Source organism: Melopsittacus undulatus, chromosome 1 (genome assembly GCF_012275295.1).
Source record: "Melopsittacus undulatus isolate bMelUnd1 chromosome 1, bMelUnd1.mat.Z, whole genome shotgun sequence".
Lineage (NCBI taxonomy): Eukaryota > Metazoa > Chordata > Aves > Psittaciformes > Psittaculidae > Melopsittacus > Melopsittacus undulatus.
Window position 1 is genome coordinate 122,922,678 of NC_047527.1, and position 16,314 is coordinate 122,938,991.

Consider the following 16,314-nt stretch of genomic DNA (forward strand, 5'->3'; position numbering starts at 1 on the left):
TGCTATCATAATCATTAGCAGGCCTTGGCTATCCTGTGTTTTTCCTGCAGAAAACTAAATTTTAAAAACTTAAATTCATTGTAAAGCTGAAGCTTGCACAAAATAGAGGTGAAAATAAAATCGAAGTGCTTAGAAAAAGATGTTCTTCACACAACAGGAGGTAGAGCTGTTGAACTCCTGGCCTAAGAACACTGTGGGGGCTAAAAGTTTGCATATTAAGGAAGCTGCTCTGATTTTCTTCTCCTCTATAAAGAGTTCAGAAAAACAGAACAGAAATTCTCAATGTAGGTGTGAGAAAACTGATTACAAAAACATTTTGATGTTCTCTGTAAAGTTTGCAGGCTCTAAATTAACAGTTCCTGTACTGCTATTCAGATTTTTAAAGCACAGCGTGGTACCAGTATTTGGTTGGATTTCCATCAACATTACGAGGACCAGCACTTGATATTTCTAAAAGACTTCTGGTTTTCAGGAAATATCTTCGGGGAGGGGATAGAAAGATAACATTTTTAGTGTTGTTTTTGGTTTTTATGTTTGGATCCTTTTATTGAAATTGAATGTCAAAGGTGAATTGAATTTTATATTCATTTAGCTGTTAGATTAGAGTGGACATTAGAGGTCTCTCTGTCATAAAGTGTGTATTCAAGTTAAAAGTGTCCTTATTTTTTGAGATACAGAGATTTGGTTTTCTTTATGGTTCTCACTCTAATATGAAATACTTGTTAATTTTTTTCTTCTTCTGGTGGTAATTTTGCTACATTCCTGAAAAACACATACATTCTTTTGTTGTTCTTTCCTGTAAGGTGTGATGTTTGTTTTATGGTTGTTAGTTCAGTAAATAACACTGGATGTCCAAAGACCTCTTATACTTTCAATTTCTTTTTTTTCTAAAGGAATAGGCAAAGAGGGAGGTTCCTTTCACTTTTCTAGGCAATTACTTGGACTCAGAAATGGATTCACAGAATATTCTCTTTGTTTTCTCAGTAGCAGTTTTCACTTCTCTCAGCTAATTAATCCTCTGTCCTACTCTTTGTGCTACTGCCTGTGCTACACTTGTCCTAAATATTTGGAGGACAGTAAAATGCTAGTGATTAACCCACGGAAGCAGTAATTCAGTTCCAGGATGAGAGCCAGCATCTTAAGAGGGAGTCTGGAAATTATTTTCAGACTCCTGTGCTATTCATTGACTCATTAACCTGGCAAAAGTGTCTCTTGAAGCACACAGTGTATTCTATAAATATTAACAATACTAAAGATTAGGCTTCCTCATGTGTATTATAACTGGTCTGGTAAATTAAATCACTCCTGAACTATGCCAACCTGGAAGACAGAAAGCAAATTTCCCTTTTAGATATTCATATGAGATCGTGCCTTCATTCAAACCCATTCATGTTTTTCTCCACAGAATTTCACGTTCAACGATGACTTCAGTCCCAGCAGTACAAGTTCAGCTGATTTGAGTGGTTTAGGAGCAGAACCTAAACCCCCAGGTTTCTCACACTCCTTAGCACTGTCGTCAGATGAGGTATGCTAATGAAATTAAGGTGTGAAACAGTTGTTTCCTTTCCATTAGCATTTTGCTTCCTAATTACTCAAATAATAAAGGAATATTTTCTAGGCAATAGAATGTGAGAAGAAAATTAATGTTGGTTTCTAGATTATTATTTTTCTTGTTCATATAATTATGATTTGAGATAAAGGTCCTATGGTATTACTGTATGAAAGGAGAATGCAATTTGTTTCCTAAGAGATGCTATATCCTCACACATTTCAGTATGTTTTCCCTACATTCAAAGTATGTACATGTGGACCCGTAGATAGATATAAACATACACTACACTAGATATAGTTGAGACAGTTTTGAGATGATAAACATATAGTATAGTTTGGTAAATATAGTTGAGATGTCAGGCACTTTCACCTAGGCTAATTTTTACCCTTATACATTAAAATAATATGTGTGTTACTGTACCTGAATGTATGTACATTGGTTAGAATGTATATGTGTTAATCCACTTTGCATTCTTTGTGCTTGCTTTGCACAGTGGATTTGAATTCAGTTACTTCAAACCAGAGTTTTTTCAAACAATGTTAATGTGAAAAAGCATTCCTAACCTTGGAAATTGGTGACATAATTGAGCTGAATATAATATATTGAAAATATTTTTCTTAAGATACTAGTTTTGTAGCTCAGTTGTTGGTGAAGTTGCACAATTTGACAGTAGCTGACATGTCTTTTGGACTCAGGAAACCTGTGTCTTTCTCCTTTTACTCCTTAAGAGCTTCACATTTTTGTGTGAGGCTGCAGCCAGGGTTTTTTACTAGAGAGGAGAAACTTGAAGTACATATGTCTCTTTTTTTGTATGATAGATAGGTTTGTTCTGTTAGTGCCTATGTGTTTTTCATGGATTTAAAGAATGAGAGCTGCTCCATGCAACCCCATTTGACAACATGCAAGTATATAAACCCAAATATTCTTCAGAGGTTACTTCCTGCAGGTAATAAAGGGGAAAAATTTATATCATAGGAGAATGTAAACACTCCTATATAGAGTGAATTCTATGAATTCTGTATTCTGTGAATTGCTGAAAACTACAAAGTTGTCTTTTAGACTTTATTTAGTTTTAATACTATCTCAGTAGTACATTTCATTCTCTTACCGTGTTTCATTCTCCTTATATTACGTATTTTAATGTGACAGTGCTCTGCTCCCAGTGGTATTGAGCTAAAAGCTTGAAAATGCTTTCATTTTGCTTGTTCAGCTCTCTACTTTATCACTTCTAAAATACTGAGCCTGAGCAGGTCTATAAAAATGAATGTGTTTTCCCCATCCTATTCTGTGCCAAATTGCAGCCTCTGAATCAGGCAGCATCTTCAGCAAGAGCTGCAGTGGGAGCTTCCACAACCACTCTGGCAGGGGATTAGGCCAGCATTGCCCCTCAGCCTTTCTTAGCCTATTGCTGCAAGCACTCCTTCACTCAGGCTTCTCTGGCAGATCATAATTATTTGAAGGAGATGCAAAAAAAAAATGAAAAGGTTTTTCTCCTCTAATTAAGGATCTTTTGCTCTTGGAGTTGGAGTCATCAGGAGGATTCCCACCGGTTCTAGCATGTCAAGCGTAGAAACTCTAAAGGGGTTTCACTGACACAGTCTCAGGTTTAGCTGCCAAATCATTTGTGCTGAGCTTTCAACATAACCTCTCTGCTTCTGGAAGTGATTTATTTTAAAGAAATCTCTTTGGTTTTGAGTAGCCATATCTGTTTGCAAATCTTGGTGCTGCCCTTGCCTGAACTTTTACATGCTGTTACATGTTCTGTATTTTGTTTCTATAATGCTTTTCTTTCCCATTTCTTTGTTGCTCCCTCACTCAGAGCCTGGATATGATTGATGATGAGGTGAGATATTAGCGTGCTGTTGTGGTGAATCGTGTGACCATCGCGTGCCAATATACCACATCATTTGCAGATACACATTCCTTGTTTTATGGCGTTGTGTGGCAAACCCCCTTGTTCGAGCAGAACATGCAGATGTCACTGGCTCCTCTCTGCTTGTCTTGAGTTCCCCTCTCCTTTCTACTAGGAGATGTCAAGGCCAAAGCAAATTGCAGATTTTGCACTTATGTTGGAAGGGGGAGGAGGGTTTGTGTCAGAGCAAATCCACCAGGCCAAGAATCAGCTGCACTGAGCCCCTGCTGGCAATAAGAGAAGGAAAAGATAGTGCTTGAACTGTCTTTTCCCCAGCCCTGAGAACTGGTCAGCCAGAAGCTGATAGAGCTCCCAGCATCATCTAACCCAGTGTAAAAGCTGCTGTAACAGCAGGCAGCTGCTGCAGCCCCTAACAGCTGCTTTCTGACCGTGGCTGGGACACAGTAGCTTTTGTTTCAGACCCCACTGATATACCTCTGGGTGAAACAGAGTGGCAGGTCAGGAACGTGGGGCTGCCCCAGCAGCTGATGCCCCACCTGCCCCTCTTGGCGCTGTGTTCATGCTCTCCTCTGCAGCAGCAGTGACACGTGATGAGAACAGGGCCAGGCTTTGGAATTGCTTTGTGTTCCTTACCACTGCTCTGTGTCATCTCATGGTCTTCCATAGATAGTATCAGTCTTGCTGGCTGTTTGATGTCATCACTTTGAACTGTAGAGTTGGTTTCTGAGGTTCCCTGTCCCTGAATTTCTTGCTTTAAAGCTTAAAAACATCATAAAGGTCTGTGAATGAGCCCAGGAAGTGGAACGCAGATATCAATGCATCCTTTAGAAATGTTCTAATTTGAAGGATAAAAATCTTGTGAGGGAATGGAAGCATACCTGTTCTGAATTGTGCCACCTGGCCATTTCAGTTCCTGTTTGGGTTAAAAGGAATGCCAGTTCCTTTATCTTCTTCTATTTATAGATAGAAGACTTTTTGGGTACATTGTACCAATTGTTAGATGGCTAGTTAGATACAGATGTGATAAAGCAGTGTGAAATAGTTATTACTGTGGTGTAAAGATAGCACAGATACTTCTGCTGTGATGCTGGCGGTTTGTACACAGAAATGTTGATACTCATTGTGTTACCTTTCAATAATAATGCAGCATGTTTTTGTCACAGATCCTTGACGATGGCCAGTCTCCTAAGCACAGTCAGTATCAGAGTCGTGCTGTTCAGGAGTGGAGTGTGCAGCAGGTGTCCCACTGGTTAATGAGCCTGAACCTTGAGCAGTATGTTTCAGAATTCAGTGCCCAGAACATTAACGGGGAGCATCTTCTTCAGCTGGATGGGAGTAAGCTCAAGGTAAATGGCTGTCTGGACTTCAAGACTAACTGTAGTAATTGTTGTCCCTTCAGTTTATCTTACAGGGAGTAACTATTCAGAGCATAAAGCCACAGCAACACTTTTAAGAAATTACCATATGGATTCAGAAGCTTCAGGAATAGAGGGCATTTGTTTTGTCCAAACTCTGGGTGTACATAAAGTACCTATATTTGCATGTGTAGAAGTGGTATTTGCATGCATGTATTTCTCTTCCAGCCGTTTTGTAAAGGGATGATTCAGAGAGGGTAGTAAATGGGCATACATCAGAAGTAGCAACTGCAGAGTGGATTAGTGGGAAACTGGAGGTATAAGCTGACAGCTATTGTACTATGTTAGAATTTAAACCAGTTTTGTTTCATGTAGTGAAAATATGAGCCTGCTTTTGAGAAAAATAAGTACAGGAAGGAGTTGTGGGAAGCTCATCAGATCTGAAGGTCCAGGTTTTGTGTTTCCTTTCAGATTTTTTTTGCTGGCATTTCACTAACCAGGGGGCTTTAGAAGAGAACAAGTGAAATCTTGACTAAGGCATAACAGTGAGAATTGGGAAGTCTTGTTCTGTGTAGGCTTAGATGACCTCAGGCAGATAGTTGAACCTTTATTTGCCTCATTCGATCAATAAAATTTTTGGTGGCAATGAAATAGGATTCTTTAATATTCTAGAAGTGAAAGGCATGGAAAGCAGTACAGAAGTGTCTTACTCATCAGTAATGTAACTGAGTCTGTCCCAAATTTGCTTAGTTGTTAACAGTCTTCTACCTAAGAAAGGTTATTCTTAGAATATGGAAAAAAATGTGATAGATTAATTCATATTAATTTATTTGTCTTTTATTGATCAACTGTTGTTGATTTTATTTTGCCCACCTCAGGCTCTTGGTATGACATCTTCCCAGGATAGAGCAATTGTAAAGAAAAAGCTGAAGGAAATGAAAGCATCCTTGGAAAAAGCTCGCAAAGCTCAAGAGAAAATGGAAAAGCAAAGGGAAAAGCTTCGAAAGAAGGAACAAGAGCAACTGCAGAGGAAATCGAAGAAAACAGACAAGACTTCATCAGATGCAACAGAGGGCACTAATGAGCAGTGATAAGCAGAAGTGCTGCTGTGTTAGGAAAGTGGAGGTACTTCAAGGGAAGAGAAAATCACATCCACGCTGGTGCCCCTTCAGCTTTCTTGTATTCATTACCCAACAGTGTGTACAGAGAAATGGGGCTATACATAGAATGACTTGGGAAATTTATATTGTGTAGTTTTATTTTCCTGCATATCCAGTTCACGCTCATTGCTGTTGCCATGTGAAACGGCCCCAGCCCCTCGGTTTGTTTTGTTGTTGTTCACAGCTAACAGATTTCATATTTGTGTGGCGGTGTTCCCTTCCAAACTACTCTTCTCTATTGAGCTCTATGTGTTTGGTCACTTCAGTAACAAGCATGATGCCGAGGAGCATGGTCCACTGCTTCACCTCTTCTGAATAGGACGTCCAGTCAAAACGACTGGTGAACGTTGCTTCAGCTGGGTAACAGGAGTTGTGCTCTGTCTGATAAGAGTTGATTTAACTTACTAACTGGAAGTTCAGCTTCTTTACAGCGGTTGGATACTCAGTTCCGTCTACTGGAGTAAGTTCCGTCTTGTGTCAATACCTTGAAGTGACACTGCTCTGGAAACACAACTGTTCAGTAACTTCTTATACACTGGAGATAAAGACAGGAGAGTCAATATTCCCCCTGGGTAAAAGACAGGAGGTGAAACTCTTTCTGTTAACTGTACTATAGTTAATCCAGGAAGGAGGCAAAGCCTTAAATGATTATGTGGGTTTACACAGAAATCTGAGGATAACATTTATCCTTTAGATATCTGAGCAAGGATGAATTTCTAACTAGAGCACAGCTCATATATCTGTATAAATTTCATTGTGCTCCCAGTGTGTAGGCAACTTTCTTATAGTACACTCTGCTTTCTTTTTCATGTGTTTTGAATGGGAAACTGGGCTTATTTTGTTTCAGGTTTGTCTTTTTCCAGAAAAAACACCACATATTCAGATTCATTCTCCAACAAGCATTGGGAGAATAAGCTTTGTGCTGTGCTGTTATGAAGCTGTTGTTGGAAATTATTATCAAATAAGTCTGCTGAAGATACTCAGTTTTTACAGAAGTGCACTTTAAGAAGAGGAAGACAAGAGATTCTGGTTAAAATTAAATGTAGTACATTGCTGGTAAGATCAATGCTGCCACAGAGGTGATGGTTACTAAAGCCAAAGCCTGCCATATATTCCTGTTTTGATTGATGTGTTTAAAGAATATTCCCACCAAAACCTGAATTTATGGGCATAGGCTGTAGAATGTTTTGATGGCTTAGCAGTGGTCATATTACATCTTTCAGAGTTTCCTGTTTTCCTGGTATATGAGGCCAGCAGCAAAGCCTGCTGTGTAGTTTTGGCTATGACAGAAGCAGTGTATAGCTCACACTGCATGGAGTTACTGCCTCTTAAGAGCAGTATTAAAATACTTCATATTTCTTCAGAAGAATAGACAGACAACAGGCAAATATCCACAATGAGAAGCTAGAGGTATTATGTTGCTGCTTTATAGTGGAAGCTAACTGTCACAGCATTTACAGTTGGGAATACAGTCACCTCCCTTACACACATTGTAGATGTTGCAGTCTTCACCTAGTCATGTCAATCCTTAAATTGTTGAAGATACTGATGCAAAGTTAAAATCTTGAACTTAAAATTTTGTCTGCTGGCCTAAAAAATGCAAATACTGAATTCTTTTGAAGAAAATGTTTGGTTTAGTTTGGCTTAGCTTCTCTTCTGCTCTGTACTTTAAGGCATTTAGATTTGTGTCTGTAAAGTTCTCTGAAGATCAGATTTGAAACAGTTGGGGTGCAATGTTTATAGTTAAGTTTCTTTTTGAGCCTAATAATTTCTTTGATGTGTAAAGTGGTCTGTAAACTGAGAGAGCCTAGTTCATTCAAAATTAATACACAACAGATCTACTTAACATTAGCTTTATTTTTCCTTCCAAATCAAATTTCTGCAAGTTTCTGATGTATATTTTATTCAGATCTAAAAATTAAATTGCCAGAAAAGATAACTTCCTGATATTTCTAAGGCTTATGATATATTTATTGAGATGAGATAGACCACCAGCAGAAAAGTATACCTTCTAACAAGAATTCCACATTGCAATGAATCTCTCTGCACTCCATAGGAGACAAATTGTACAACTATTTAATAGCCTGGTAAAACTAGCATTCTCTTATTTTAGGAGGTTATCAATTTATATTTGAGTAAGAGAAGTTATCTGGAAGAAACTGGAAATCTAATATTTTAAGTACAATGTTGATAAATGCATTCAATGGTAATTTTCCTTTTAAATTATGTTTACATTGTCGTAATGTTTAAGTGCTTGTATATAGTATCTAAGGTGGTGACCCTGTTTTATGTTCTTTGTTTACTTAGAAACCTGAGCAGATTGCTTGGCATTATACATCCACTTTTCATTCTTGCTGCTTAGAACAGGACCTTGTTAATCTTTTTGTAAGTCGTGTTTTTGCTCTACAGAATAAGTAATTCGACTTAAGTCCTTTATGTATCCAGGGGGGTTTAATTACTTTGTGGTAATGTTATTTGGTTATTCTCAGACAAAAATAAACCAACCAACCAACAAAAACCTAACTTAAAAAAAAAAAAACAAAACACAAACCTAGTAGTTTAAATTTAATATAAAACCATAAAATGCATTTAGACCAACACATAAACTAAGCAAGCCAAGCAATGTCAGGAGTTTTGCTCTTCTTTCTGTGATAAAAGAGATTTATGTGGTTTCTTTTATTAAGTACGGTAACTCATTGTTGGGATGTGCAGAAGTGTCACTGGATAACAAATGCAACGCTCAGTTTGAAACTTTTGTTACTGTTCTATAGGACCTTTAAAGTTGTGTTGCATTTTTCCCCTTTGTATTGTGTAATGACATATATGAAACAAAATATATGGATGCCTCATCATTTTTTTGGTAAACCATTGTTCAGTCAGACTAATGCAAGGTTTTGGCATAATAAGAAGAAACAAATATTCTGTACTAAATGACTGGAAGGACTTTCTCTTTTGGCTCACCTGCAGATGTAACTGTTGCCTACTTTTGTGTGTTTATTTGCAGAGCTAAAGCAATTTTTAGTATGCTGGCTTGCCTGGCCACCCTTAAGCTTCTGTGCAGGCACTGTGGTGTTTCTGCATGTGTCTGTGTCTTATTTTACACCCAGCTGAGCACAGGAAATTAACACTACCCTGGTTACAATGGCAGGCCAGTTCTGTAAGCTCTACTTCTGCCCATTGTTGTGGTGTTGCCAGGTTGTGAATATATCGAGCTTCTGAAAGGGTGAAGAAAGAAGAGTTAGCAAAAATGGAACTCTGAAAAATAGCAAATAGAAGATACAACACTGCAGGTTACTTTAGACCTAAAAATCCTAGTGTTTACACTGAAATCATGGCGAGAGTGGTGGCTGCTTGCTCTGTCCAAGTCAGCTAGACATACTGACATTACACGCTTCCAGCTTGTATTTTCCCATACATTGGGGTGCTGCACCTACGCAACTTCTGTTAAAACTCCCAATTCGGTTTCAGTCAGCCCAAGCAGATCAGAATGAGGGTGTGGGGAAGGAGCTGAACCTGTTCATTGCAGTGCAGAGTATTGCCCACTGTTGCAAAGGCATCTACTGTGCTATGACTGTGGTCTGCTGCAGGGATACCACAAGAATCAAGCTGTTACTAGAATTACTGAGCAGCTATCCTCTGAAGCTTGCCAGTCCTCGACTCTCATTGACATTCAGAGGTGCTCAACACTGAGCATTGGGTTCCTCATACTTCATTGCTTCCATCAAAGCCTCTTGTCCTCCTGAGCTGCTCCACTATCACCTCCTGGCTCACATGCTAGCAAGTAAGAGATGAAAAATGTGTGATTTCTGAGAATGAATTGTGTTCTACTTTTAAATCAGAGAAAGAAATGCCACTGTTAATAGTGCAGAATCCAGTGCTGCAGTAGGAAAGACGAGGATTATGATTTAGTTGGGTACAGCCAACAAGTACCATTTCAGGTACCAACACTGAAAATCAAAAGAAAAGGGTTGCACACCTACAGCTGTAGTTCTTTACAGCATTTGCATTGCACTCTGTACTGTCTGTCAGTGCTGAAATTTAGGGGAAGTTTGCAAGGATTAACTCTTGTGTTGATTTCTTAGCTGTGTGTTTACAGAGATAAAACACTGTCAAGGCAAAAGTAAAACCTGATCTTGCTCTCTTTAGGTGTGCCCTTGTCCCCTGCAATATCATCAAGTTAAATGATAGAGGGGTGGAAGCTTTTACTTGCACTTCCCTCATTCTGTGCTCTCCCTCACTTGAAAACTTCAGGAAAGCTATGTCATGGTCCAAAACACTGAAAAACTAGACATTTGATAAGGCAGCATGTATTTAATTGTCAGTCTTTAACAGTCGAAATGGGCAGAGTGCACAGTGCAGTTAGATGGTGTTGGCTTAGTTACATTAGTAATTGAAAATAATGAACTCAGGCCTTCTAGAAATCTTTAAGTGATTTGCTTGATTCCCTCTTTAAATAACTATGTATGATTTTGCGTGTGTCCACAGAAAGGCACGTACATGGACATTCACACAGATTCCCACTACCCTAGTAGCAGTTAGCACAGGGGCAGCTGTGCGTCATGGGGGACATAGGTCTATGCAGGACAAGGTGGGCCCTGGCACCATCTGCAAGCTTGGAGGAGCAAAGCACTACCCCTCAGTCTCACTATTTTTCTCACCCCTGTCTGTGCTGGCAGCTTTGCTCACTTGTGGGGTTTTATGTATTTTGTGTATCAGAGGATTTTAAAGGTTTGCTAAGAGCACACACAGGATGGTCCTCTGCAGGTCCTTCTGCATGCTGGCTTTGGGGTGGTTTTGGGGGGTTGCAGGTTGGCAGGACTGATTCATTGGAGTGTCAGTATTCTAGGAAGGAAACCCTTTTTTATATTTGAAGCCCTAACTTTGATTTCTGTTGGAGTTCTTTCAGCAGCTCATTTTTGAACAGGATTGCAAGTGACACCTGAGGTGACTTAACACATTCACCACAATGGAGTGTGGGTCATATGCACATCACACAGTCCCTCTTGTTAACCTCCTGTATGGATCTTGCTGCACTTTTTCCACCTGTAAAAGTGATTTTTCAAAGCTGTGACATCTTCAGCATGACATTGAGCCTTCCAGTCAGTCCCTCATTATAAAACGAGTTTTCTGTTACTGACCAGCAGTACTAACTGGTACTTTTGAGGTTGGCATGAAGGGGTGGTTTAAAAAATGCACACCTTGCTGCAAGGCTTGGCGGCACTGCCTTGAGCTGCCTGATTCTTTGGGAAGTTTGGACTGTGTTAAGAACAAGCCACAGTGTCTGCTGAGTTAGGTTGCTTTTTATGGAGGGGGGTGAGGAAGGCTCACAGCTCCTGAGGTTGGGTCCAACCCACATAACCCAGGACCCTCACCCTCCTGCCAGGTTTTCAGTGGGACCTTTGTCACCGACACCAGTGGAGTGGGTTCAGGTACCGGTGCAGAAGCACCCGAAGGAAGGGGGATCCCAGGGTACCAGACATAAGGAGCCATCAGCCCATTTGGAAGTGGGGAGTGCACGGTGAACCTCTTCTGGCTATACTTTCCCATACACACCATCTGAACAACTGCTTTCCTATTTTCCAGTCATGTTGCAATGGTAACTCACTGGTCACTGACAAGTATTAGACATACTGCTAGGAGACCAGGCAGCTAAAAGACTCACATGCACTGTGCTCACTGTAAAAATTGGCTTCTTATATTGTTTCTTTTTACATGGTTGAAGAAGTGGTTGCGCTTCAGATTTTTTTCCTTTTTCATTTGTCTTTTTAAAGAGGTCAGGTGTATAGAGGTGCATGTTATCCTGAACTTTTTCTTTGTACATCTTGGTGTCTGATCATCTGCATGGAAGACACAGTAGTGCCATGTCTGAGCTTGTTCTCTTGTGCTTGGTTGATATGACCTTCTCTAGATTGTTGCGTTTTCCCCAAAATAACTTTGGTTAATATTAGTTATTGGGACACATCAAAGCAAACCATCATGGTGGCCCTTTGTTTTCTTACAGTTTAAATACAAACAACAAAGCCTTGTGGTTTCAAGTTAATTTGTTAGTGTAAATAAATTTCTTGCCAATGAGTGTTGTTGTTAGACAACGAATGCAATAAAATGAGAAATCTGGAATCTTTATTAGAATTTGTATCGAGTCCTCCCTTTTCTGCCCCTGGTCATGCCAGGAGAAATAACACTGGTGAGCACAACTGGCCAGCTGTTGCTGCATGGGTTTTGTGGGGGGGGGGTAAAAGGGGATATGGACCTTGCCCTGCTTGTTCTTTCCTTACTTCTGCTCAGTGCTGAAGATTAGTTTAATCCTAGCTCTTGGCTAAATTGGCACCATTCACAGGCCTCCAAATGGGTCTCATTTACAACCTGCAATTATGTAAAAAGTAGTAAAAAGGAAAATACAGTAGGGAAAGGGCATGGCCTTCTCTCTTCATCTGCAGATGAAAAGTAGTGTGCAGTAAAAATAGGCTGCCTTCACACGGATGCTGGTCCATGTTTGCCTGTTCAAAAGACCTGGATTAGTTATATATTATGGTATACAGTTATGGTATATAAAAACGTTTTACACTTAAGTGTAGGTTAGGTATAATGGCCATTTTATACATTCAAGGAACAGCAGTTCTTCTGCTAAGCATGTTTAATATGTCTGTTTATTTGATTTTATTAAAGCATTAAATTGGAGAAAGCAGAGGGCACAGACTGTCCAATTTGTGTTGTCATTTCAGTGGATTTGCATCTGGCAGAATCTAGGCCAAATACTCTGCACTTAATCTCTCTAACCCAGTCTCTGTTTCCCAGCGGCCGAGTCAGAAACCTAACATTCTGCTAATATGGGTACCACCTTAATTATATCTTAATTAAAATAGGTATGTTAAGAGGCTGTAAGTCCACGACTGACTTGTAATGTGCCTGCTCAGCAGCTTCCTAAGCCTGGAGCTATCTATACATATGTCCCCATTGTTTGTGCAAAGTGGTCTCAGATTCCTGCAGTTTGGTGTCTGAAATGGCCAGAACTGCTCCAGGCAGCTTGTAAAAGATGATGGGTTATGCTTTCCTCCAGGCTGCAAACCCAGATTTACCCTGTGCAGGTCACCTTGTCATTGTGAGGCCAGGCTTGAGGTGCATCTTCCTCCATTACCGTTTCCGCACTGAGACTGCTTGATGGTGAGTTTCACCAAGTGGTGATTTCATGCTCAGGGGTAGAAGCTATACCCAGCACTGATGTTGCTGCAGAATGCATGCTTGCTGTCTGTGTCCTGCCCAGCACCACCTTAATGCGTGCTGGCTGAGCTTCAACTCCCACTTGTGCACTGTGAGGCTGGGACACCCTCAAAGGCTGGCAACAGGCTCCTGAGCTACTTGCCTCAGGTTACAATTCAAAATTCAACAATTATTACTATGAAAATTATCAAAATAATTTTAAAAATACTACTATTAAAAGTTTTGCTATTAGTAAAAATTACATTGGCAGCAGGTACTAAGTCCTACCTATGATCTCTCTCTTCTCTAACACCTTAGGAAAAGGCCAATCGCTTGTATATGTTTCTGTTTGCAGGCAGACTGCTGGGAAAACTTCCAGTACAGGAATGGTTTAAAAAAGAGGGAAAAGATGAAAATCCAGTGATGAATGAAAACATGATTTTCTGAAAGGCCAAAACCCAACAAAAAAGTAGACGGTTGAAAGATCCAACGTGTAGATTTGCTCATCTGAAGATGTTCGAAGCTACTGGAAAATGTGAAATTGATGTTTTGATGGGTTACTTCTACCACTGCTGAGGGAAATGCTGGTTGTTACGTTTCTACAACCAGAGAGTAAACCCAGGACCAGTGGAGTGACCAGCTGGTATTTCAGCTGTTACTGCCACTGCTGCAAGTTCTTTAGAAGGGGTCACTTGATTTACTTGAGAACAAATAGTGGCAACAGCCTAATAGTTATTCTAAAATGCTAGTGTACGATGGCTAATTACAAACAAGTTAATAGCCCATTCTCTCCTTACTGTGAGAGCTTCCTCAGGGCACCTTTTCTGCTTGGGCTCTAGGAATAAGATCTGTTCCTCGAGGCTGAACACAGATTATACTACTTCTCAGGCAAGCTGGAAATGTCCTGCAGGGAGAGAAGTTGCTAAGGAAGGAGCAGCAAAGCCAGAGCTATGGTAAATTCTGATTTCAAGTGCTTAATGCAGTCAGCTGATGCCAAAAGCAGGTCCAGCAAAGCCATGAGACAAAAGCCCTCCTCATTCAGGGCCATCTCAGCTCTGTGGAAGGGCTGTCTGCATGTCATGGTTAGCAAAAGACTTGAAACCATGATCTGAACAGATGAGTCCTTGTCACCAGTCTTCATAGGCACACAGTGAACCCTGGGCAGCACTCAGGTCCCCATGATAACGTGGGCATTTTGGAAGGGAGCTACAAACACTGAGTACAGACCTGCTAATGCAGGGCCTTGCCCAAGAGGCAAGGTCACTTGGCTCACTTGGCTGCATGGTTAACCCTAATGCTCAAGTCTCCCCCCTCTAGCCAGCACTAGACCCCTGTAGCGCGTGCTATTTGTAGTCAGAACCCCACAAATACCAGCATCACTCTTGTGCAGGGTGAGAGCTGCCAGGCACAGCAGCAGTGGGAAGCTGCTGCCATCAGGAAGGATGCAGTGATCAAGCCGACACGCCACTGGCTCTGCTCTTGAACCTCTCAGAACAAGGGACGTGCCGTACACCAGTGCCTGTGCCTGTGAGCCAGCAGCATGCAGGGGTTCTGTCTGGAGCAGATACTCTCCAGATATGGGAGGTGATGTGGCAAGACCCACAGCTCACTGCAGCTGTGCAGAGGAAGGGGATGGCACTGTCCCTCTCACACAGGAATGCAGCCCCAGCCACGAGCTCTGGCACTGACTCCTTGTTCTGCTTAGAGCTGTCCCTTTGCCTAGCAGAATGAGCAGGAACTCCTCTATACCAGTGGATGAAAGGCATTAGGCTTGCTTGTATTCGAAAGGCATGACACAGGAGCCAAAAGGTGTCAGCACACACTGTTCAGGGCTACTGCTCACCCAAACCGTAGCCCACAGTCATGCCTCCTCTCAGCCAGAAGACTCAGACACAGGTGATGGTTAGCACATACTCTGGTTCCTGTCTCTGTGTTCAAGCTGCTGCAGAACAGGCTATTTGCAGGTTATTTATCTTGTAGGCAGAAGCACTCTTGCATTTTCCAAGTACTGGACTTCCCATGATCAGAAGGTGCTGTGGCTGATGGTGAAGGCACATTGCAGGAGGAAACTGCAAAGCTAGAACATCAATCAGCACCCAGGAACTGGCTCTTTCCCCTCCTGGGCTCACACTTCACAAGCAGCATGGCTTTTTTCTCCAACCAGGGGTAAAAGAACAGCAGGGAGGAAGGATGCAGAGGGAATGGTGCTCCTGTGGAAGGTCTGTCCAGTGACACCATTCAGAGAGGCAGCCAAGCCTCTGAGAGGTGCCAGCGCAGGCAGCACAGCAGCGACTCCATCAGGGGAGCCACCACCGATGACACCAAGACTTTAGCCAGACGTCAGCATCATAGCAGCATTCCAGTATCTGCAGGGGGCCTACAGGGATGCTGGGGAGGGACTATTCATTAGGGACTGTAGTGATAGGACAAGGGGTAACGGGTTCAAACTTAAACAGCAGAAGTTTAGATTGGATATAAGGAAGAAGTTCTTTACTGTTAGGGTGGTGAGGCACTGGAATGGGTTGCCCAAAAAAGTGGTAAATGCTCCACGCCTGGCAGTGTTCAAGGCCAGGCTGGACAGAGCCTTGGGTGACATGGTTTACTGTGAGGTGTCCCTGCCCATGGCAGGGGGTTGGAACTCGATGATCTTAAGGTCCAACCCAAACCATTCTACGATTCTATGGTGTCTCACAGAACCAGAGTTGGGAACTCAGAGGATGAACAAGAGCAGCAGGAGCTACTCTGTGGGTAAGGGTGTCTATACTAATGCAACAAAACCAAGTGGTGGCTCAAACAAGGGCCTTGGCCAGACTGGAGTCTTGCTGTGAGCACTGGACAGCACAAAGCCAATTTCCAGCTTCAAAACACACACAATTCAGTCTATTACAAGTGATTGCTAACTAACACCATTCTAAAATCACCAGCTGATGGAACCCTGGAGAGGTCTTCTAGCAGTGCACAATGCTGTCAGTAAGTGCTGCTGGATAAATGTGCAGTGGGTACCTGATGCACAGAAGCACAGTGGGAATCAGCTCCATGTGGATGGGAGGTTAAACGGAACACATGTAACCAACACTCGGGGGTTGTCACTGTGGCAAAGCACCCAGAAATGCTCCCTGTGCTGTGACAGACGCCAGTAACTGAGCATGCACTTTTACTGAAGAAGCTTGGGAGTTG

At 41.5% G+C, this 16,314-nt stretch overlaps 1 protein-coding gene across 3 annotated transcripts in view; it reads left to right on the forward strand.

Annotated features, from left to right (window-relative positions):
• PPP1R9A (protein phosphatase 1 regulatory subunit 9A) overlaps positions 1 to 12,066 on the forward strand; it is a 137,013-nt gene extending 124,947 nt beyond the window's left edge. For 2 of the 3 annotated variants that reach the window (XM_013130001.3, XM_005152917.4), the window contains 4 exons: positions 1,406 to 1,525; positions 3,372 to 3,395; positions 4,589 to 4,771; positions 5,659 to 12,066. In XM_013130001.3, the coding sequence (XP_012985455.2) occupies positions 1,406 to 1,525; positions 3,372 to 3,395; positions 4,589 to 4,771; positions 5,659 to 5,871 (540 nt within the window). In that variant the 3' untranslated portion in view covers positions 5,872 to 12,066. The remainder of the gene's footprint in view (positions 1 to 1,405; positions 1,526 to 3,371; positions 3,396 to 4,588; positions 4,772 to 5,658) is intronic. The other variant, XM_005152918.4, reaches the window with a different exon arrangement.
• Positions 12,067 to 16,314: the final 4,248 nt, after the last annotated feature.